The sequence below is a fragment of the Phaethon aethereus genome, assembly GCF_964289735.1.
Source record: "Phaethon aethereus genome assembly, chromosome: 12".
In the NCBI taxonomy this organism is placed as follows: Eukaryota; Metazoa; Chordata; class Aves; order Phaethontiformes; family Phaethontidae; genus Phaethon; species Phaethon aethereus.
This window is the reverse complement of record NC_138588.1, coordinates 3,569,428-3,591,408: the sequence shown is the minus strand read 5'-3', so window position 1 is coordinate 3,591,408 and position 21,981 is coordinate 3,569,428. Positions and strand designations below refer to the sequence as shown.

Genomic DNA, 21,981 nt, shown 5'->3' with positions numbered 1-21,981 from the left:
CTCCTAGGGACCAAACAAATCACTCCTGAATTTAAAAAAAAAAAAAAAAGAAAAAGCGACTTGTATAGACCCCATATTTTTTGTCAAAAATCTGATTTGGGTGGAAAACTCCCTCCCAGATCGGGCAAGGCACCGTGCCGGTGGGGGATGTTTTACTGCCCGAGGTTCGGATGATGAATGGGGATGTCGGTGACGAAAGATGAGATGAGACCACAGCAGCTCTTGTGACAGGGCAAATACAGCCTGGGCAGCAGGGAAACCGGACTGATCCACGCGTGCACACGCTTTCAGGCCATTCCTGGGCTCCAAAAAGTCTCTGGTCCCTGTTTGGGTTTGACACATCCCTGCCAAACACCTCCATCCTCCCACCTTTTACTCTGTTTCAGGCTAAAAATCCTCAAAATTCCCTTTTTGTAAGCACGGGACAGCGAGCAGGCACTTTGGGGGACAGGTAAATATTTGCACAGGTATATTTGCAATCCTCCAGCCCTTTCAGCCATTTACCAGGGAAAATGCCACATCCCTGAGCTCTTCCCAAGGACCAGAGCAATTTTGACCCCACCATAAAAAAGCACGAGCGAAACCCACTGGAGGGCTAACAGCAAAGCCTGGCTCTTAAAACTGAGCCGTCATCCAGCCCGGCCATGGAGAAAACATCCAGGGGATGCTGCCCCACGCGATATCAGGGTAAAACTTACTATTTTCCGCTCATAAAAAGCCCCGCTGCTGTAGGTGGTGGCGAGGGTGGAGGCACATTCCTCCAGGTACCAGGGCTTGTAGCCGTTCTCGGTGGTGCTGCTGATGGAGATGGTGTAGATGCTGTTGGTGTAGCCGTCGCAGGAGCAGTAATCGCCCTCTCTGCCGCCATTCCCCGACGCCCAGACGAAAATGGACCCCAAGCCCCTGCGGCCCTGCGGGCAGAGAGGGGATGGGGGGTGAGAGGAGGTGGCTGGCCGGGACGAGCAGCCGTCTCGGCACGGGGCGGAGGGGGCAGCCCCCCCACGGCGCCGGGATGCCGTCAGTAAGCCTGGTTTTTGGGTCAGGAGGTAGGGTTTGGTTAGGGTGGAAGGATGGGTCCCATCCTGCCCAGCGCTCAGCCCCCTGGACCAGCCCCCGCAAACGTGCCCCTCAGCTCGGCCAGCCCCAGGCGATGGGGATTTGGCCATCTTCCAGGGGCTCTCACGGGATAAAACATCTGGGGTGCTCAGAGCCCCTGGACCAGGCGGTAACACCCGGCGCGGCGCTTTCTGGGGTGCAGGGATGGCCCCGCGGGAAGAACCGGCAGGAAACTGCCCCAAACCCACATCTCCCTCACCCTGAGCCCACAAAGGCCCTTGCAACCCCCCCCCCCCAAAACCATCAGAAAACTTCCCCCGGTCTATCTTTTAGGTTCCTTTTGTTTGTTTTTAATTTTTTAATCCCAGCCTTTTCTCCCCACCACCGCTTGGCAGGAAGATCTGATGGAGCCGTCCCCACCGGCTACAGCTGCGGGAGCCCACCGGGAATTGGGGGGGCGGGAGGGGCGCGCCAGCCGCCCAGACCTCCCCGAAGCCGGGGGAAAATCCCGCCCGGCGGCGGCGGCCGCGGTGCCAACGAGGGGCCCCGAACGAAGCCGACAGTGCGGGGGCGAGCCCCGCTTTCCCCCGCCGTCCGAACGGCTGCCGGGGTACCCGGGGCACCCAGGAGTAACCCCGTCCCGCGGGGGTTCACAAACGGGGTGCTACGCTCCCGAGGAAGGATTTTGGTGACCCAAGGGGGGTTTGGGGCAGGAAATGAAATGGCTGGTTCGCTTCCCTGCCCCGTAAGGCAGGGCTCTCCGGGGAGAGCGGCACGCTGCCGGGCTTGGCAGGCGATGGAAGCACACGGCGGCGGAGCAGCCCCGTCCTCCCCGCAGCTCCTCTGCCACGCAGAGATTTCAGCGCTAGCCTGGGCAGATCTGGTGTTTACCACCCTCCCGCTGCTCTGCAGTGGCTTCCTCCACACACACACACACACACACAAAAAAAAGGCAAAAAAAAAAAAAGCAAAAGCAGCTTTGCTCCGGAGGAATTCACTGGGATTTATTGTGGGTTTTAAGCGCTGGGAGGGGAGGGATGGTTTATTACCTGTCTCGCCCTCCTCCTGGGGCAGCAGCTCTGAGCTGACCCTGCCTCTGCAGACACAGGCTAAGTCAGGCCCTTTCCTTACTTTATGAAAGTTTTCATTATCTGGGCTGCCTCCCAGCCAAACTGGGTGGGTATTTCCCTAGCAAAGATTAATAGAGCCGTTTGGAGCTCTGCAAGAAAAAGTGCAATTGCAAAGGGAATTATTGCCCTGCCCCGCATCACGGAGAGCTCGAGCCAGCTCGCCAGCCCACCAAGCCTGCTGCTGGCATCTCCAGCCCCGTTTTCCAGGGTTTCCTGGATCTCCGAGGCAGCAGCATCCCACGTGCTCGGCGCAGGCAGCGACCATCCAGCTCTCCAACACTACAATCCGTCCGTCTCTGTGGCCCAGCCCCGCTGCGTGCAACCCAGGCTTTCCTAAATCGCCCATCGGAGGAATAAAACCAGGTGCCGACTGCCAAAGGCGTGCGGAGACGCAGCAATGATTTCCCTTGGGATAACTCGATGGGGAGCCAGACCTCCCTTGCATCCCGCACCCCGCGCACTGCAGCCACGGATGCTGAGAAAGGCTGCTCGGTCCTGGTCCGAACCTGCATACCTGAGATGCCCGGGCAGGGCTGCGCCGGAGGAAAACGGGCTCGGATCCAGCACAGTTGCACAAGGACACAAACAGGCACAAAACCGACACAACAGCAATGCACGTCTACCGCCTTACGGCACTTCCCGGCGGAGCAAGAGCTCGCCGCGTATTGCAGCTCCCTCAGATTGGAAAAAAACACGCTTCCCCTTTGTTCTGAAACAAGCAGCTACCAAGATTTCCACGAGCAGAGCCCAAACACCCAAATTCTTTATTTGCCATCCTCCTAAGCCAATGCCATCCCAGCAAGGGGCTCCTGGCCGCTATAAATCTGGATCCGGGCATCGCTTAAACTACTGGGACTCCCTCCCTGGCCAAGGCTGGGGACGAGCCGGCTCACCCCGGCAGCGCGTCGGTCGGATGCGGGATGCACAGCATCTCCCCGCTTCCGCAGCGGTGTTTGCCCCACGGCCCTCCACGAGAGCCCGGGATAAACATCCCCTCGTTAGCTCTGGAGCTAATAAGGTGTGGCTGGAGGAGCGAGAAACAAGATGACAAATTACCCCAGCGCAGCCCTATTGCTAATAGATAAAGGTTATTTTAATGTTTCCATTAAAAACTCAATTTTAAGGATTTATAACTTGGTTACAGCTGTTTGCTCGGGCTAAAGGTGGCGGCTAACTCTCTGCTTGCGGCTTTCCTGGTTATTTAAGAAGTCGGCAATTAAGAGCTGCCCATGCGGGATAGCGGGTGCCGCAAACACGGGTGGCAGTGGGGGGATTGGTGTCACCGGGGGGACAGAAGCAAGCATCCCAAAACAGCGGGGCTGTGCCGGGCAAGTACCCTGCTGCCGCCCATTCGCTCCCGCGCGGAAAAATAAGGTCTAAAAAGCAGCTTGTTCCTCCGTATTTACATGGCGTGAACTCCCCGGCACTTCAATGGATTCCTCGGCAGGCTCACCGCCCCGGCAGGAAATCAAGTAAATAGTGGGAAAAGCACTCCACCCTATTTTTAGATAACAGGCAGGCTGCGTCGCCCGGGCCGCGGCTGCCTCGGGCCCGGGCGTGCTGCGAGGGCCGGCAGCGGAGGCAGCGAGAGGGGCGGCCGCGCTCCCAAGCCCCCGGGAGGGTTTCAAAACCCCAACCCCAAAGTCACCGGAGCACCCGGGGGAGCACCCCGGGGTGGGGGGGGGGGGAGGCAGAACCCGCTGCAGAGCCCCAAGCCGCCGCGACACTTACCCGCGGCGCCCACCGAGCTGCCACGAAGGGTCTTTTTCCCGGTGCTTTTAGCCAATATTGGGCATTTTTTAAAAGTGCCCAAGAAGGGAAGGGGTGCGGGAAGGCCCCGGCGGGGACTGACAGCCGTCAAGCACACGTGACACCGGCTGAGCCCCTCTCGCCGGAGGCCTTCAGGGACAATAATCTGCATTTTTCCTGTGCCCCCGCAGCCGGGTCCCGCAGCAGCACCCGCGCGTCCCCCCGCCGGCCGCTCATTCCGGGGGGAAAACCAGGGAAACGCTTAACGCCATGGAGACCCCGGGAGGGGACACTGGGGGCCAGGGGAGGGTGAAGGAGGGGGGATGGAGGTGCCAAGGGGGACATTTCGAGGTGCAAAGTCACCCTCCCAGAACTGCTTTGGGTTTCTCGGCCCGGCAGAGCTTCGCAACTCAACCTGGGGCCTGCCTGCTCTGCCGGGGCTCTGCCCGGCAGCCGGCGCTGCCGGGTGCTCCCGCCGGGGCCAGCCGTGCCGAGGGGTCCCGCCGGCACCGCGCCATCGCCGGGCACCTCCCGCCGTCACCGCCCTCAGCCGCAAAATCCACCGGAGCTCTTAGGGACGCCGGGGAAAACTAGGAAAAATTAGAGATGATTCGCTCCCCCCCCCCAGCCCTAGCGTTGCCATCGCCTCGGGGGGCCGAGCCACCCGTCCCCGCGCCGGACCCCGGGCCGGCCGCAGCCCCGGCACGCGTTCCCCACGGGGCAGGAGGAGGAGAGCGAGCGCGTCTGGGCGCTGCGGGATCCACACCTTTTTAATGCCATGCTCAAAAGCCTGTTTGGCTAATAGACCAGGTCCATCAACTGTCTTCCCATCATCATCTGGCCCCCAGCTCGCGCTGTAAATGTCAATGTAATCGGGTCTGATGCCAAGCGACTTCGCTTCAACAACATCTGTTACATCGCCATCTAACATACGAATGCCTAAAAGCACAAAAACATCAGACATTAGGGCTTAATGGCTTGGATGAAAGTGCGAGGATTGCAATCAAAGGGCTTTGTTAACGGCGGCGGAAACCACACGGCTCAGGCGGGCCTGGAATAGCTCCAACCCACGGCCCCGCGCGCTAACGGAGCCCGGCAGCGGGATGCTGGGGAGCTATTTTGGAAAGTTTTCTGTGTTGCTGGTTTCGTGGCAAGGGATGGAGAGGGGGGCTTAAAATTCGCTTCTCCCTCCATCAATGAGGATTGAGCAGTGGGAGCGGTGCTGCGCTTCCCAGTGGCAACCCCCCCCCCCCCAAACCCTTTTCCCCCGCTTTTAATTAATTAGCTAACTCATCTCATCACCTAGAAGGTATCAGTGTCTCCCAAATGGCCACAGGCCCCCGGCTTTGGGCACGTCAGTGGGATGAAGCCTCTCCCCACAAGCAGGAATGACTGTGGCTGTCCCTGAAGCCCACCACTGCCCGGCTGGTGCCAGCGGTGCCCGGGATGGGGAGAAGCCCCAGGAGAAGCCTCAGGCTGCAGTTTGCACGGCCAAAATCCCTGGGATAACCTCCCTTCCAGCCGGGAATGCAGGGCCGGGGCGGGCAGAGCCCACCAGCCGCGCTGGGACTGGCTGGGGGATTGCTGCACACTCCCAGCCTCCGACCGCTCTGTTATGGGCGTTACAACCCCCTCTGCTCCCCATTGCCTCTTCCCTGCCGGATTTCCCCCTCCCCACGGCGGGCAGAGGGTGCCAGCCACCCCACAGGGCTGCCCAGAAACAGCCCTTGCAGGAAAAGAGATGCTGGAAATTTCAGCATCGTATTTTGCCAGCCAGGGAGAGTCCAGTTTATGAAAATGCATTTCCCTTTCCATATGTATTTTTTTCTTAAGGCAAACACATGCAGGCAGATGTCATTACAGCTGCAGCTGTGCTCTGGACACAAGTCAACTCAAATACCTCCTTCCGATGCTGTCCCCAACCAGCCAAAAAACAAGCCTAGAAATATAGAATGAGGGAGCTGAGCAGTTCCCAAAAACTTCCTCTCTTTGTTGCGTTAACAAGAAAACACGAGGAGAAGGGGCGAAAAGCCGAGCCCAGCAGCCGAGCCACGCTCGGCTGTGGCACAGCAAGCCAAACCAGCTGAGGGATGGGTTTTTGTGCTTGCTAAATGTGGGCACATTCATCAGCGAGCCCAAAGTCAGCCCAAAGTCAGCTCAAAGCCAACCCGAAGTCAGCCCAAAGCCAACCCAATGCCAGCTCAAACCCAACCCAAAGCCAGCTCAAACCCAACCCAAAGTCAGCCCAAAGCCAACCCAAAGTCAGCCCAAAGCCAACCCGAAGTCAGCCCAAAGCCAACCCGAAGTCAGCCCAAAGCCAACCCAAAGTCAGCCCAAAGCCAACCCAAAGTCAGCCCAAAGCCAACCCAATGCCAGCTCAAACCCAACCCAAAGCCAACCCAGAGTCAGCCTCCCACAACACATGGAGCCCTCGGTTAAGTCACGGGGAGCAGGAGGGAGCGGGGAAGGACACTGCAAAATAAATAAGCTCTTTGCCAGGCGGGGGGCAATACCGGCCTTCGAAGCGGGCGTTCGAGGGGAGGGGAAAGGAGGAGGGGGAATGGCGGGAGCCTGTTTTGTTTCTTGAGCAGCAATGTATTTTGCCCAGAGCGAATGAAAAGCAACGCAAGAGCGCTGAAGAGCAGCCAGTAAAATTAGATGGTAGCTCCCCGAGTGTGACAAATAGGCTTCCCCAACAAGTTCTGCTCATTAATCGCCGCTTTATTTGCGTAATCCATCTAAAATCACTCTCACTGCAGCTATAGCGTATTTTCCTCCACGATCCCAAATTCAATACGGCTACAGGCTTTATCCTTCCCCTTTGCCTGTTCACACTGTGGGAAGCCCACGGCCCCCAGCCCTCTGCCAGGGGCCTTGCCTCGCTCAACACCTCCCCGGCACGCCCCTAAGGCAAGGCACTCATTAAAGGAAGCAAATTAAAATGAGACCCATAGGTCGTTATAAAGTCAACAAGTAACGCTCGTCTCCACAGCTGCTGCGGAGAAATGGGCTTGGAAAGCAGCATGAAGGCAACGGGCCGATCCTGAAGGATGTGAAACTGCCTTAAATCTCCCCAGGAGCTTTGCCTCGCTCTGCTGCCGCTTGGTGCGTGCTTGGAGCCGGGCTTAGAGGCAAGAAGCCATCCCGCGTGCCGGAGGGACCGGGGATGGGATGGGGTGGGATGGGATGGGATGGGACAGGACGGGGGACATCCCGCAGCCTTTGCAGCCCCTGCCACTGCCCCATTCACCCTCCCCAGGATTATTTCTTCCCTCAGGGGATTCTCCCGGCACAAGGAGCTGCTGACGGCGCTTGGCCAGGAGCAGGACTCCCTGCAGGCACCACTCCCATGCAGACACAACCCTAACGAAAGCTGCTTCTTGCACAACCAGGATAAACAAGCCAAGAGAAGAAATTGAGCCCCGAATCCACCCATGGGTGCTTGGGCCCATGCTCCCGGCAGTGATGTCTCCCAGCGTGGGGTAGTAGCAGGGGTTGCAGCAAAAGCCCCTCTCCCGTTCCAGTCGTGCCGGGGCTAAAACCACCCGTGAGGATGCGGCTCCAGGCGTTTATCCCCTACGCGCTCCCACCAGCCACGTGGGTGGGGTGACACGCTCCCACCCCCTGACACCCCATCTCCCCAGTGGGTGCTATACCAGCCTGGGCTGGCCAGAGCAGCCCCAGTTCAAACCAGCCTCCAAAACCAGCTGGGCTACTGCAAATGAGCTCGGTGATGCTAATTACCATCAGGATCCAATTTGGTGATAAAGATTCATTTGCTTCCTGTGCATCGCATTATCTGAGGGACCGTGCAAAGGTCCCCTCACCCCGTGCAGCCCCGGCCCCCCACCTCCTTGGCGCTTTCCCCACAAGGGTGTCTTGTGGGTCCTCCCAGACCCCCCCCCCCGAACGGTTCATCTGCAGACGTTAACCTCACAAACGTGTGGTTTCAGCTCCGACGCTAAACCGGCGCCACCGACCGCAGCAAATGCGGCCACCCCAAAAAGGACAGGTCCCCCCAGGGGCAGCCGTGGGCTTTTGGGGACCACGTCCCCGATCCACGTGCATCCTCCCGGCAAGGATGCGGCCCAAGCAGAAGGTTTCCACTCCAAAATACATGGAGCCAGTGCTCCCCGCACCCCACATCACCCATCCTCCCCCAAGCCGCGCCCCTGGGGCTCCCTGCAGCTGGGGCACCAAGGAGGAGACTCTCTCCTGGCAATATTTGGGGGGAACAGCATCCCCCCACCCGCCCCGGGAGCCCCACGGCACGGCCGGCGCGGCCGCGGTCGCCGGGAGGGACGGCGAAGGGCGGGGGAGCCGCAGGCAGGCGCCAGCCTCACCTCCGATGCGCGCGTTGTAGGCAATGCCCACGATGCAGTACGAGTTATTCGCCGCCGCCGCCACCTCGCCCGCGCAGCGAGTGCCGTGCCTGCAAAGAGAAATCCCCCGTCAGCCGGCGTCCCGTGGAGAGGGATCCCCCCAGCCACCCCCCACCCCGCACCCAGAAACCGGCCCCGAGGCCAGAGCGGTGCAAGGAAGCGCCCCAAGAGCTGCAGAGCCCTTATCCAAAACCCAGCGCGAGGGCTGGGTGACGGAGGAAACTACTGCAAAAAGCAATCTGCTCTTTGCATTTTGCACCTAGATGCAATCTGCTCGTTGCTTTTCGCACCTAGATGCGATTTGTTCTTTGCATTTTGCACCTAAATGCGATTTGTTCTTTGCATCTTGCACCTAAATGTGATCTGCTCTTTGCTTCCCCGTTTCCTTTCCACGCGTGCCGCCACGCGCCCATCCCGCTTTAACCGAAGCCCAAGACGTGCAGCCAACTCTTGACACCTAAGCCACCCAGCCCGACCCAGAATCACAGAATCGCTGAATCATTAAGGTTGGAAAAGACTTTTAAGATCATCAAGCCCAACCATCGACCCAACATCACCAAGCCCAACCATTGACCCAACATCACCAAGCCCAACCATTGACCCAACATCACCAAGCCCACTGAACTCAGGCGGTTTGAGCCCTGACCAGGGCGAGGAACCCCGCCGGTGCCTTCGTTCGATGGCCCCAGGGTTAGTCAGCAATTGGCGTGGTTGCCACAGGCTGGATTTGCATTAAACGCAAAAATTACTCCGTCCAGAGCCCGTAAGGCAGCATCGTCCGCAGCGCTGGGGATGGGGAAAGGCCACGGACCTGGAAGACACCCCGAGGAGGACACCCAGCCCCGGGGACCCCCGCGCATCCCAGCCACGCAGGCACCGGCTCCCCGGCAATCAGCATCACGTACTTGTTCTCGTTGCTGGCGTCGTAGCGCGGAGTCGGGTCGTGGTCGTTTCCGTTGACATCGTAACTTGCAAGAGGGTCCTGAAAACATGTTGCCACCATTAGATTTGACTTACCAGCACGGCGCGGGACAAAGCGGCCTCGGCAGCGTGGTGGCTGACGGAGCCGGGCAGAAAATGCCGTTTTCCCCTTAGTTTCTGACTATGTGCTCAGGATAAATAGTTTTGGGCTGCAGCCCTGCGTGTTTCCCAGGGGAAACATCCCATTGCCGTGGGGACAGCTCCTCCGAACCCCAAATCCTGCTGGGTCCGGCTCCCCCCGTCCCCACCGCGGCTGCTCGGGGTTTGAGCTGGGGCCGAGCGGGTTCATGCAGGTTTTTGGCTCTGCCCTGGGGAGCCGGAGGGAGGCGGCCGCTTCCCAGGCAGCTGCAAAGGGAGTTTCCCCCAAACCCTCTTGTCTAAAAACCTCATTTCCGTCTTAAAAACATCTCGAGCTTTCAAAAAAACACACATTTTCTTCTAATCTGCCAATGCACAGACTGAAGCTGTGTTTACACACTGAAACTCTCCATAAACCAATTCACCGTGAGGACCAGCCCCTGCCCCTCCATCCCCAGCCCACCCAGCCCGCAGCTCACATAGTTTTGCAGGAGGTCGGGGTGGTTCCTCTCTATGCCATCATCCAGTATGGTGACCACCACGTTTTTGCCGGTGTAGCCCCTCTGCCAGGCTGCCAGGACGTTCATCTCCGACCTGCAGCGACTGCTTTTATCGCCACAGTGCTACGGGGGGGGGAAAGAGAGCTGCAAAAGGGCTGCAACCCCATTTTGGCCCACCTAAGCGAGCAGCCAGGCTGGGAGCCCATTTTTAATCAACCAGAAAATATATTTACATCCCACCCCCTGCCGCATAACTCGTAGATTTGTTATAACTTTACTCCATGGATCAAAGCCATCCAGCAGCAGTTAATCCAGGCAATGCTATGTCTCTATTACTCTTTTCCTCTTCCATTTCAAACACTGCGAGCTCTTCGGTTTTGAAGTGCTCATTTCCTTTCTGTGCTTAATTTTCAAAGAATTTCCCTGCCAAATACAGATCGATGAAGCAGCTAGGAGAAAAATGGTATTGCAAATAGACGGTTGCAGCTCTTGGATGGGTAAAATGCATCGGCGCTGCAGCCGCGCTGCTCCCAAACCTTCGCTGCGCAGACCGTAACGAGGAGCTGCTAATGATGGCGAAACACTTAAAACTAGACTCTCCCGTGTATTAATTTACAATTTTAAAATCCTGCTGCCAAGCACATTTGCTGATGTTAAGGTGTTTCATTACTGGCTAGGCTGAGCGAAGATTGATGATGCGTTTGATTAAAAATAAATTAACCCCCGTGTCAAGCAGAGTTCCTCCATGGGGCGGCGGGGAGATACCCACCAGGTACCACATGTTGGGCCACACCGGGTCGTTGAAGGGCAGAGCGTGCGGCTCGCCTCGGACCTGCCTCTTCACCCGCCGCTTCACCTCCTGCTGCTGCAGCCAGTCCACCTGCAAGCAGAGCCCAGGCTCAGCACCGCCCGCGGGCACAGAGCCCGGCATCGCCCGGGGTGCGGGATGCGGAAACGGCGCGAACCGCAGCCTGGCCCCGTCCCAGCATCAGCCCGGGCTCCGGCAAACCCCGCCGGCTCCTTCGGCAGGGCTGCTGCGGAGTCAGCGGCTTCGTTTGCAGGGAGAAAGGCTGGATGGACAGACGGACAGGGCAAGCTCAGTTCTTTGTAGCCTCTGAGCCAGGGACCAGATTCCTCTCCCGGCGCAGCAAAACCCTTGGGCGTAAATAACGTCGCCTCCAAGCGCGCGCGCCTAAACCCCCCCGGCTCAACGGAGCGCTGAAGCACGCGCTGAAGTCCCACTACAGACGAACCACATATTTCAGTGTTTAGTCAAAGTGTTGGAGCAGACTCAGGTGCTTGGCTTAATTTTGGGGCTGATCATTTCCCCCGGCTGGGAGGCGGCAGCAGCAGCTCAGCCCTGAGACTTCGCCACCCAGCTCCGGGGCTGCTCGTCCTTCGAGCTCCTCTCCTCCTGATAAAATAAAAAAATTGGAGGGCTTTGCCCAAGCACAACACGTGTTTCCCAAAAACACAGGATGACCACACACGGTCATGGCAGGTCTCGGGGGATGCGGCCGGCTCTGGAGAGGCGTTTTTGGCACTGGCTGCGGGCGAGGCGGCCGCGGGGCTGACCGCTCTGACATTTGTTTGTTTTTCAGTGGGGCATGACATGCGAGGAGATCAAATGGGAAATGAGCCGGAAAAGGCCGGGATTGGGAAACGCTGACGTTTGCCCGTGCCGCTGCAGCAGGAGCTGCCTAAGGTGCTGCTTTGGGAGCAGCCGCATCCCATCCCTAGCAAGCGTTTTCTCTCCCAGCCCCTTCATCGCCCACAAAAAGGGCTCTCCTGCCTTCAGCAGGGAAATGGAACCAGGTTTACTAACAACAAGTTGTAAAAATGATTTATAGACCAAATCTTTATGCGTGCTCATGGTGCGGGGAGAAGGGAGGCACCAGCCGATGAACTGGGAGGGCTCAGCAGCACGTCCCTCCTCGCCGGACACTTTCTTCCCGAAGGCTCGTGGTCTTTTGGGAAGGGCAGAGCTGCTCGTGGGGATGTCTCTACTCTCGTGACTACAGTTTTGTAACAACAAGACTAAAAATCCAAAGTGCAAATTTTTCTTGGGCTAATTTAAATGAAACTGATGGCTGAAGCAAGTTCGTCTTGCATGGTTTATAGCTTTCTGACTTGGGTGCAGGTGGATGGGGAGCTGTGCGTATCAGAAACCTGGCAGTTTCCAGCCCAGGGCTTGATTTTTAAACATCTATATTTTAAAGAAAAAAAAACTGTTGAAAGGAAAAAAATATATATTTCATAGAAAAATTAGTTTCTACGCTGCCTTGGCTGATGACAGCAGCTTTGTTTATAAGACCATGGATTTAAGTGTTGGAAGCAAAAAATGCAACTTCATGGTCTAGTTAAAAAAGAAACAAAACACTAAATAGAGGATACGGCCCAATTACCCAGCTTTTCTCCTTAAAACGGGGCTCCTCGGCAGCATTACCACGGGTCTCACTGCTCCAGCCACAGCTGTCACCTTTCCCTGCGCTTTGCTGGATGCAGGAACCACGGGAAGATGCGGGATTTCGTGGGGTTTTGCCAGGACTCGTGGGGACGTCTTCATCTTAAGCACGCTCCTGATCGACCCCGGCGCTGCCAGCCGGGAGTCGATGGAGAAGTCTTGCGTGGACACAGAGAAATCAGCAGTTTAAGGGCATTGATTTCAAGGTGGGGGGTGGCTAAATTGCTAAATCGCTGTGGCTGGCACGGGAAGTCAACAGGCGAGTGGGAAGGAGCCCGGGGCATCCCCGCAACGGCTCCCGCGGCTTGTGAAACTCGGATCAGCTTCTGTCACTCATCCGGGGGGGGGGAAAGCTTCTCGGAAATTAAAAAAAAAAACAAAAAACCAAACACGTCTTTTTGCTACTAGAAATGGCCAAAACTGTCGCAACACAGTCCTGAGCCCGGGGGGTCCCTGCTCTACCCCAGCAAACCCTAATTAATAAAAAAACCTAATTACAGCAATAACGAGGGGACTGTGAGTGCCACCAAAGGACCCTGCGAGGAGACACAGGTATCACTGAGCCGAACCCTTCACCCTTGCTGGAAACACAGGGGCAGCTTTTTATGTTCCCCCTTTGAGGTTTTCAGCGGATGATGCCCGGATCCAGCCACCCAGGGTAGCTCCACCGAACACGATAACCAGCACAGGCGAGGATGCAGCTCCCTTTGCAGCTCCAAAAAAGCAATGGCTTGCTTTATTCCAGTGGATGTGCAGGAATTAAAGCGGAGATCCAGGACAAATGAGATGGCTCCAGCACACGTTTGCCATAAAACACGGCAGAAATAATTTAGGTGGGGTTGATTTTGCTATGGTTCGTGGCCAGAGGCATGAGGACTGTGGCCATGACATCTTTGGATGAGGTTTAAGAGCCTAGAGCAGCGAGGGTGAAGGCTCAAGCACCGTGAGGACCAACAGGAGCAATGCCAGCGAGCTGGGAAAGTTGACGGTGATGAAAGTTGCAAGATGAGCCTGTACGAGGGGTGGCTGCTCCTTCCCACCGCCCCTCCACGCCTCTTACTCACCACCACAACCTGCCCCAAAATTGCTGGATTTGCTACACCCTTCCTCCCCCTCCATCACCTGCCACATCCCTTGGCTCGTATCAGCCCCAAACGGAGCAGCCACCAGCCGCGGGGGTCTCTTGGGGCAAGAGGGGAGCTCGGCAGCAGCGTGGTCCCACGCAGACCAGGACTCTGGGTGCTGCCCTGTGTTCGCTGGGTGCCCCCTCCCCAGCTGCCCATGACCTTGGGATGGAGGGCTTGGCCACAGTCCTCTTGCCAGGACCTGGCCCTTGTGCCACCGACCCCCACGGCAGAGGGGACCGATAAATAACGGCGCTGGAAACGATATCCCCTGCCAGGCACAAACCACCCCGCATCTGAAAATGATTGAACTTGCTGCTTCTTCGGGTTTTCTGCAAGATTTTCCATCTTTGCTGCCGCAGCTCGTGTCTCCTCGTGCCTCGTGGTGGTGGTTTCAGTGCGTACTGAGCCGGCGCCGCCCAAACGCTGAGGCATCTCCAAAACGATTTGGCATCTCCAAAATGATTTGCGAATGCGCACGGGAGAGGGGGAGAGACAACGCATGCCAAGAGATCTTCCACCCCAGGTGATAACAAAGGGTAAGAGAGCCGGAGCTAATCGCTCTAGCTTGCGGTCCATAGAGCAAGGTAAGGTAAATGGTAATAAGACTAAAAGCCAATTGACTTGGTTTGCATTGTAACTAGACTCATTTAAATGGAGGTATTTCAATTGCAGAGCTGAACCCATTCATGCCTGCGCACCTCCCCGAGGCCAAACAGCTTCGGCGGGAGCCCGGCACACCTCCGGGGCACCCGCGGTTCCCCCGCCAGCGGCGCCGGTGCTGGGCAGCAGCCACGTGCGTGCCTCCTCAGAAATGGGCTGCAGACCCTGTCCCAGTATTTAACAGCAGATCTCTCTGGAGAGCTGGCTGGCTGGGGAAAGCAGGGTTGCTGTGTGGGTCTGGAGAGATGCGGATGGGATGTGCTGTGCTGAGGGGTTGGAAATGTCTTGGGAGTTGGGAGCATCCCAAGGGTGGCCGGGAGCATCATCGGTGCAAGCACCAGCAGCTCGCTGCAGCATGGGTACCTTCACCGCAATGGCCTTTTCTGCATTTATTTCCCCCCTCTCCCCAAAAAAGAGACCCTCCCCACACGTTAACCCTTCCCGTGCTCTGCAGAAGTAGCATCTCGCAGGGCTCGGATGCCGGGTGGAGCTCAGGGAGGCAGAAAGCTGAGGCAGAGCCGCAGCCCCTCCCCACCATCCCCAACCCAGCTCGCCCGGTCTCGCCGGCCCCTCCTTGCCTTTTCTTCCCCCCTACCCATTACTCCTGTCAATTCAGCTGTGCTGAAAATCCCTTCGGGTGCTTGCTCTAGGAAAAAGCAATGCAGAGCGATTGCCAAGGATTTCACACATAGCAACCATTGAGGCAGCAAGTGTTGTGGCAACTGGATCAACACCCCGAGCATGCAATAGCCTTTCTGTCCTGGAAGGCTTTTCCCCCCTTTTCTTCCTCCCGGCTTTCAGGCAGATGTTAGCGTTTAGTCACTTCTAAGTATTTTTCATCACCGATCGCCGTACCCACGTCCAATGAGTCACCCCGTGCATGCACAGGGCTGCTGTTCAAAGACAACATGTCATTGCAAGAGGCTTGGGCTCACGCTTGACCCAGACCAAGCCAACAGGTTCCTCCGGGGGCAAGCAGGGACCCCCACCACTCTGCTGTCCCCACAGAGGCTGGGGACCCCGGGCTGCCCAGCCCCATACCTTGGGGTCCATGCGGAGGAAGTTGTGCGGTCCCCGGCTGCTCAGCGTCGAGCGCTTAAACGTCTTGCTGTGGTGAAAGTGGTAGTAGTTTTCCAAGCTCCCGATCTGCAAAAAGAGAATTTTTTTTTCGAAAAATGATGTTTTCCCGTGGTTGCCCCCCATTTCGGTGCTGGCAGCATCCCTTTGTGCATTGGTGTAGCTGTGCCTCGGACCACAAGCCCAAAGCTCCCTGGCAAAGCCGGGGTTCAGGGAGGGGATGCAGGATGCTGGCACTACCCCCGCCACCGCCGCGGCGGCAAACGGTGCCGGCGGCCAGACGCCGTGCCGGCACGACAGAGCCCGGAAAACATTTTAATGAATTTTCACCCATTAAATGCATCTTTGCAAACTGCCTTCCATCGGCTCCCAAGCTGAAATAATGAGCTAAAGATGAGCTCAGCAGCTGCGGCGGAGCCAGGAGAGCTGTGCCTCATCGTGCTGCCTTTCCCCACCCGACGCTCCAGCTTCGCCCCGGCAGCAAGAACAGCACGGTGAGGAGAGGTGAATGCAACCCCTGCTAAACCTGGGATGTGCAGGATATAAATATGCTTAGCCTGGAGTCAGGGACGGCAGCAGGAGGAGTTTAGGGAAAAAAAAAAATATCTCCAAGCAAACCACCCATCCCTCCCAAGGGATGTGTAACCCATGCCCCAGCCTAGGGTCCCTCCTCAGGAGTAAGGGCAGCCTGGGAGTGAAGGCAAGCTGGGAATGGCAGCCCTGTGGCTCCCTTCAGCTCAAGGAAGCCCCACGCTCCTCTTTTACAAGTTTTTCCCCTTTTTTTTTCCTTCCTGCACAGAGCTGAAATGCCCACATTTGCTGGAAAGTGCCATGCCAGCCACACCACCCTGCCAAGCCCCGGGGCGGCTGCGCCGCCTCCAGCCCTCTCGCCCCGGCAGCTGGCGACGCCACGACTCCTCTTTTTCCATCCCAAAAGGATGGATGAAGTCCTGGGGCTACGCAACGAGCTGGGCGATCTCAGCCAGGCACCACGTGACGAGCATCCCACGGGGATTCACAGCCACAGGGATGGGAACGACCCAAAAGCTGCACTCGCTGGCATGCAGCTCCCAGGTCACACGATTTTGGTACAAATTGGGTCTCTACTATTCCCTTTTCCCTGAGGTTGGTTTTCTTCCCCCTCTCACCAAAAAAAAAAAAAAACAAAAACAAACAACCCAACCCTGTCCCGTGGCCAGGAGCTGGGTGCTGCAGGGAGCCAGTGGCAGTCCCTGTGCTGGGCTCACAGGACCCGGGCCAGCCACGCCACGAGCCCCCATCTGCGACCCAGGAGCCGGGGTGACGTCCCCGAGGCCAGACCAGAGCTGGCTGCAACAGGACAGCAGGGAGCAAACAGGTTTGTCTGGAGCAGATGTTAAAGCAGATGATGACAACTACTTGCATCTTTATCCCACCTCATTCCTTGAGATGTGCCAGTGCCTCTTATGAGCATTAAACACTTCGTTTTGCTCAGCCTTCTGTGCCAGAATGTCATTTCACCAACTTTACTGGCATTAGTGGGATTTTGGTAATTTGGTTCCACTCAAGTTCATTTAAACCCTCCCTCCCCACCACCACCACTTTTTTCTTTGCATTACAGCATACCTTTTTATTTTAGCATATTTTAGCATTTTCTCTAACATCTACACGCACGGCGGTTGCTCGCTGCACTTTGTACTTGGCTTCTAAGACCCATTCCTTAAATCCACTCGTACTTAGAAAAGGGAAGGAGGATGCTCCAACCTCCCCATATTTTAGGGAAACCTTGCGCAAGGCCACCCTGCCTCTTGCTCACTTTGCCTGGAAATCCCGATCCCACAGCCCGGGTGGTTCAGCTCTGTGTCCGCTGGCTCAGCCTGAAGTTTGCAGGGCTATAATATCCAGTTTATTCTCATCTCCGGTCCCTCCGGCACTCATCATAACAGGATCACGCTCTATAAACAAGCATCAGCTGAAGAAGTGCTTCTGTTCCCCACCGGTGCAGGCACCGGGCTTTTCGGAAATAAATGCAAAACTGCCATGGGATGCAAATCAGCGAGAGGATGGGGAGGGAGATGCCCAGTGAGAGCATCAGGAGAAGCACCCTGTGCCCCAGGATCTTTATTCTCCTGGGATTTATTGAAGGGAAAACAAGAAAACCCTTCTCAGGTTGGGGCTAACTTGAAAGCCGGCCCCTCTCTGAGCAGAGGCTGGACCCAGTGATTTCAAGTCTCCCTTCCACTGAAGGTATTCTAAGGTGAAAAATTCAAAAATGCCATTTTTTAAAATGGAGGAGTATTTGTTCTCCTCCTTGAGGTCAGTCAGCTCAGGGAGGGCTCCACAATGCAACCCCCGGGGATGGGAGTACTGGAGATGCCCAAGAGAGTTGCGTTTTCTCCTGCATACAGCACCAGCGAGGCCACCGCCATGGGGACCCTGGAAAACGCTGTGGAGCACCCAAGAGGCACACAGCAGAACTCTACCAAGGGCTGATGTTCCCGGCCACCAAGACAAGCAATGGTACCCATCAGCTCTGGAGCAGCCAGAAGACAGCCGCCTGCACTGAAAGGTCCCAGCTCCACCGCCGAGGAGATAGTCCAGCTTGCCACCAGCTGCGGTTACGGAGCCCAACCACCCACAGCCCAGGAGACCGCAGCAAGCAGCTCCAGACACGCTTATTCCCTCCACAAGCACATTTACAAATACCGACCTTGATTTTTTGGGGCATCTAACTTCTGCTGAGAACGTGCACGGGAGGTTCTAATTTCCACAAGGGTTGATTTTGATTTTCCTGATCTATCTGCAGTTTTGGGCTGAAGTTTCAGGGGAAATTTGACATTTTTTGAAGCAACTGGATTTCATACCTCAACAAAAATGTGGGTTTTTTCTTGCCCCCATTAAGGCAGAGGAAGCCCTGGCTGGTGCTGCCCTGCTCAGCTGGGCTGCGGGTGGAACAAGCCAGAAGCAGCACAAACACGTTTTGCGCCCTGCAAAGCCATCGTCACTACGCCGAGGGTGCCAAGGGCTCCGCTTTCAAAAAACCACACACCTGCCAACGTCACCTGCCCAAATGGGGAGGTGGTGGGATCTTCATCCTTGGACAGCTACGAATCTCTCCCGGCCAAGGCTCTGCACAGCCTGATTTAGCCTCAAAGTTAATTGAGGGGTTGGACCAGAGACCTCCAGAGGTCCTTGCCAACAGGAATTACTCTACAAATACAGTTCTTAAGTGTTAAAAAGTGCTATGATTGCCAGGGGTTTGGCCACCTCCTGATCTCCTTTTCTATTCCCCTTTTCCCCTTCTCCCCCAAATCCCAGTGCTGCCTCCGAGCACCCTGCAAGCAGGGCCGGGGCAGGGAGAGGCACCCAGGAGATGCTCCTGCGCAGCACCCGGCTCTCCCGATGCATTGCCAGGCAGAGACGAGCCCAGCGCCCGCCCTGCCTCATTAACAGCCATTAGTATTTCGAGCAGGTTCTAGATCACTTATAGTTAACGAGACACGGCAAAGCAGAGCTTTTTGGGAGCTGGACACCACCGAGGGCAGCACTAGAGCTGGTCAGGGCATTGCTGAGCCTGTTTCTTCCCTCCCCATCACAGTAAAGTCCCCCAGCACCTCGCCCAAACGAGCCCGTTTCTGCAAAACGCAGCTGCGTCGGCGTCCTGCGGGGTCTGGCTGGGGAGGCCGTGGCTGCTCCTCTCCTGGGAATGCCGCTCGTCCCCACCGGACACAAAGGCCCCAGCGTTGAGCTCCTGCCTTCGGGAATGTCATTCTCAGATGGTCACGGCCAGATTCAGCCCAGTAAGGACTGAGCCCAGGGCTGCGAGGGCACCGTTGCTCCAGCATCCTCTGGACAGCAGGAGCCCAAGAAAGTTCCAATTCCAGCCCAAAATGAATCCTGCCTGCCTTCCGCACCGCAGGTGAGATTGCCGAGCATGCGCGAGCCCTCCCCAAACTTACCGCGTTGGACACCGCACGAGTTAAAAGTCATATAAATCCTGTTACTGGGATAGGAACAGGCTCATCGCCACCCCCGGGACGGCAGCGGAGGCACTGCCCGCAGCACCGGCACCGCACAGCCCTCGCAGCGCCCTCGGCCAGGGCCTGTCCCGGCTCGCCCCGGCACAGCGCGGTGAACAAAGACCCAAAGACCCGTGCAGAGGAATGAGCAGGCGTTTGGAGGTGTAAAAGGTTTTCCTTCTGCTTCACTTTACTAGAAGTTGATGCAAATGACTCCCCAAGGGAAATGTCACTCTGCCGTGACCCAGAAGGGTTTAAGGGTGTCTTGATGCATGGGAACACGGGGGTCTCACCTGGGACACGGGGCAGACACCTATGTGTACAAACCCCAGCGATGCTCTCCCCAGCTAGGAGCTGGGAGAGACCCCAGGATAGCATCTCGGAGGAAAAGAGGTCACCAGCCACCAACGCAGGGCTGAGCCTCCCTTGCACCCAGCTGGGTCACTCCGCGACCATCGCCGCTCCCCTCCCTCGCCACACTGGACTCCACCGCTTGCCTCCACCCAAACATCTCCCCAGGGCAGGGTGACATGCCCTGGGCAGGGTTTCCCAACAGGATCAGGCCCCCCCGGAGGGCACACCTCCCCGGGGACGGTGCTCTCCCCAGCAGCCCTGTGAGCTGAGGATGCAGCAGGGGAAGCCCAGGCACACCACGAGCCCCCGGGCACGACGCAGCAAACGCCACCCACGAGCACAGGCACGCAGGGAAAGCGGTTCCTCGGGGTTTGGCCTTGGCCAAGCTCCCATGGGAAAAGCCCGAAGGGCTCAGGGGTGGGCTGGAGAGCTGAAGGCAGGGCCTTGAGAGCCCCTGGGGAAGCCCCAGCGGTGCCCGAGCTCCCAGCATCCGCGGGAAAGGCGGGAGCCAGGAACACCCTGATGCAACTGCAGAAATATTTCCCTCGCTGCTCCCCAGCCTGCGCCCGGCTGCCCTGGGAAAGGGCTCAGGGAGGAGGGAGGGATGCTCCGATGCGGCCACGTTGCGCCCATGGGCCAACACCACCAGCATCGTGGGGACGAGCTCGGGAAGGCTGGGATGCCGGGGCGGGAGCAGATGCTCAGGCAGGCAGGGACACAGCAAAACCCCGAACCAGGAGCTGACGTTAGGCTGATGCAAACCGGGAGAGTGGGAAGCTCAATCAAGATATTCCCTGGCTGAGCAGGGATAAACATCGAAAAGCCCTTTGGGTTGCACAACTGCATTCACCCGGCCCTGCGGTAGAGGCATTTAAATAATATCAGTGATTTTCTCCTCGGCGGGGCAAGAGCCAAGCACGGCAGGTAGGGAATGGAGAGTGGGATGCGAGGGTTATCCCCCACGGGAGGTCACAGACACCCGTGCAGGAGACTGTGTCCCCGATTCAGCCTCTCCCCCAGCATATTTGTTTACACAGCACCCGTGACTTTAATGACACTTAACAGCAGGGTTGCGATATAAAGCAAGGTTATAATTTATAGTCCAGGAGACACCTTGGGCAGGAAGACAACCTGAAGTGCCACCCAGCCAGAAAAGCGCCAAGCAGCCGGGCAGCACGGGAGCCACCAACTCCGGAGCGAACTCCGCGGACACCAGCCCACATCTGGCTTTACAGAGAGGACGAAGAAATAGAGAGGAAAAGGAGTTTGCCGGGATGAAAGTCGCCTTTAAGCCATCCGTGTGCTGCGGGGGATTGAAAGCAAAAGTTCTTCGTGTTCCCAAAATCTCCGATAAACCCGGGCCAGAGAGTCCAAAGTTTGTTAAATCCACAAATGTAACTTTTCCGGAATGGGAGGAACTTGTGCAAGCCCCGGCCGGTGCGGAGCGGGGCGAGGGCACCCCGGCGGGGCGCGGGGCCGGGGCTGCCCCCCCCCGGCCCCGGGCACCGCTGATGTCCTCCTCCCGACGGCTCCGGGGGGGCTCCGGGGCCCGTCTCCCGCGGCCACCCCGCTGCGGGGAGACCCGGCAGCTCCGCGGGACCCCGGCCTCCTTCCCGGTGCCGGGACCTCCAGTGCGAGACACCCCCCCCCGGCAGCTCCCGCGCCCCCCGCAGCCCCTTACCTGCCCCAGGCTGATGTACCCATAGGCGGCGGCGAGGCGGGCGGCCTCGGCGGGGCCCCCCCGCACCCGCACGGCCCAGTGGTTGGTGTAGACGGTGCGGGAGGGCTCGGCCGCGGCCCCGCGCCCGCTCAGCGCCAGCGGCAGCGCCAGGGCCAGCAGGCAGAGGCGGGCGGGCGGCGGGGCGGCCGCGCCGGGGCCGGGAGCGGCGGGCATGGTGCGCTCCGCGGAGCCGAGCTGGGCGGAGCGGGGAGCTGCGCCTTTTAAAGCGGCCCCGGAGCCCGGCGGGGGCGGGGGGATGCTGGGGGGGGCGGGGGGGCAGGCGGAGGCGGCGAGGAGGGCCCGGCCGGGCGGCAGCGCCGGGAAAACGGGCGCCCGGAGGACGGGGCGGCTCCCGGGCAGCCCCGCTGCCCCCCGCCGAGCATCCCGCCCGCCACCGCTCCGGCCGCCCCGCAGCCCCCCCGCGTACCCTCTACAGTTTCCCGGGCGGCCCCCGGCTTGTCTCCGGACGACCCCCCACGCATACCTCTGCAGCCCCTCCGGGCACCCCCCCCGCGCCCCCTCGCATCCTCCTTTGTGCCTCCGCACCCCCCGGGCACCCCGGGCATGCTCACCTCCCCCCCGCACCCCCTTCGGTTCTGCTCCCCGGGCAGCCCCTGCACCCCTCTGGGCAGCCCTCCTGGCCCCCCCGCCCCCCTGCAACCCCCTGGCATTGACCCCCGGGCATCCTGCCTGCACCCTCCCTAT

The 21,981-nt window shown here is 58.3% G+C and overlaps 1 protein-coding gene across 1 annotated transcript in view; it reads right to left on the bottom strand.

Moving 5' to 3' along the window:
• PCSK6 (proprotein convertase subtilisin/kexin type 6) overlaps positions 1-21,664 on the bottom strand; it is a gene marked incomplete at its 3' end in the record, with an annotated part of 35,436 nt that extends 13,772 nt beyond the window's left edge. The window contains exons 1-8 of the mRNA XM_082005241.1: positions 21,238-21,664; positions 15,169-15,273; positions 10,646-10,756; positions 9,856-9,999; positions 9,223-9,299; positions 8,279-8,367; positions 4,702-4,874; positions 699-911 (exon numbers count right to left, since the gene is read on the bottom strand). Coding sequence (XP_081861367.1) covers positions 699-911; positions 4,702-4,874; positions 8,279-8,367; positions 9,223-9,299; positions 9,856-9,999; positions 10,646-10,756; positions 15,169-15,273; positions 21,238-21,450 — 1,125 coding nt within the window. The 5' untranslated portion in view covers positions 21,451-21,664. The remainder of the gene's footprint in view (positions 1-698; positions 912-4,701; positions 4,875-8,278; positions 8,368-9,222; positions 9,300-9,855; positions 10,000-10,645; positions 10,757-15,168; positions 15,274-21,237) is intronic.
• Between the last annotated feature and the right edge of the window lie 317 nt (positions 21,665-21,981).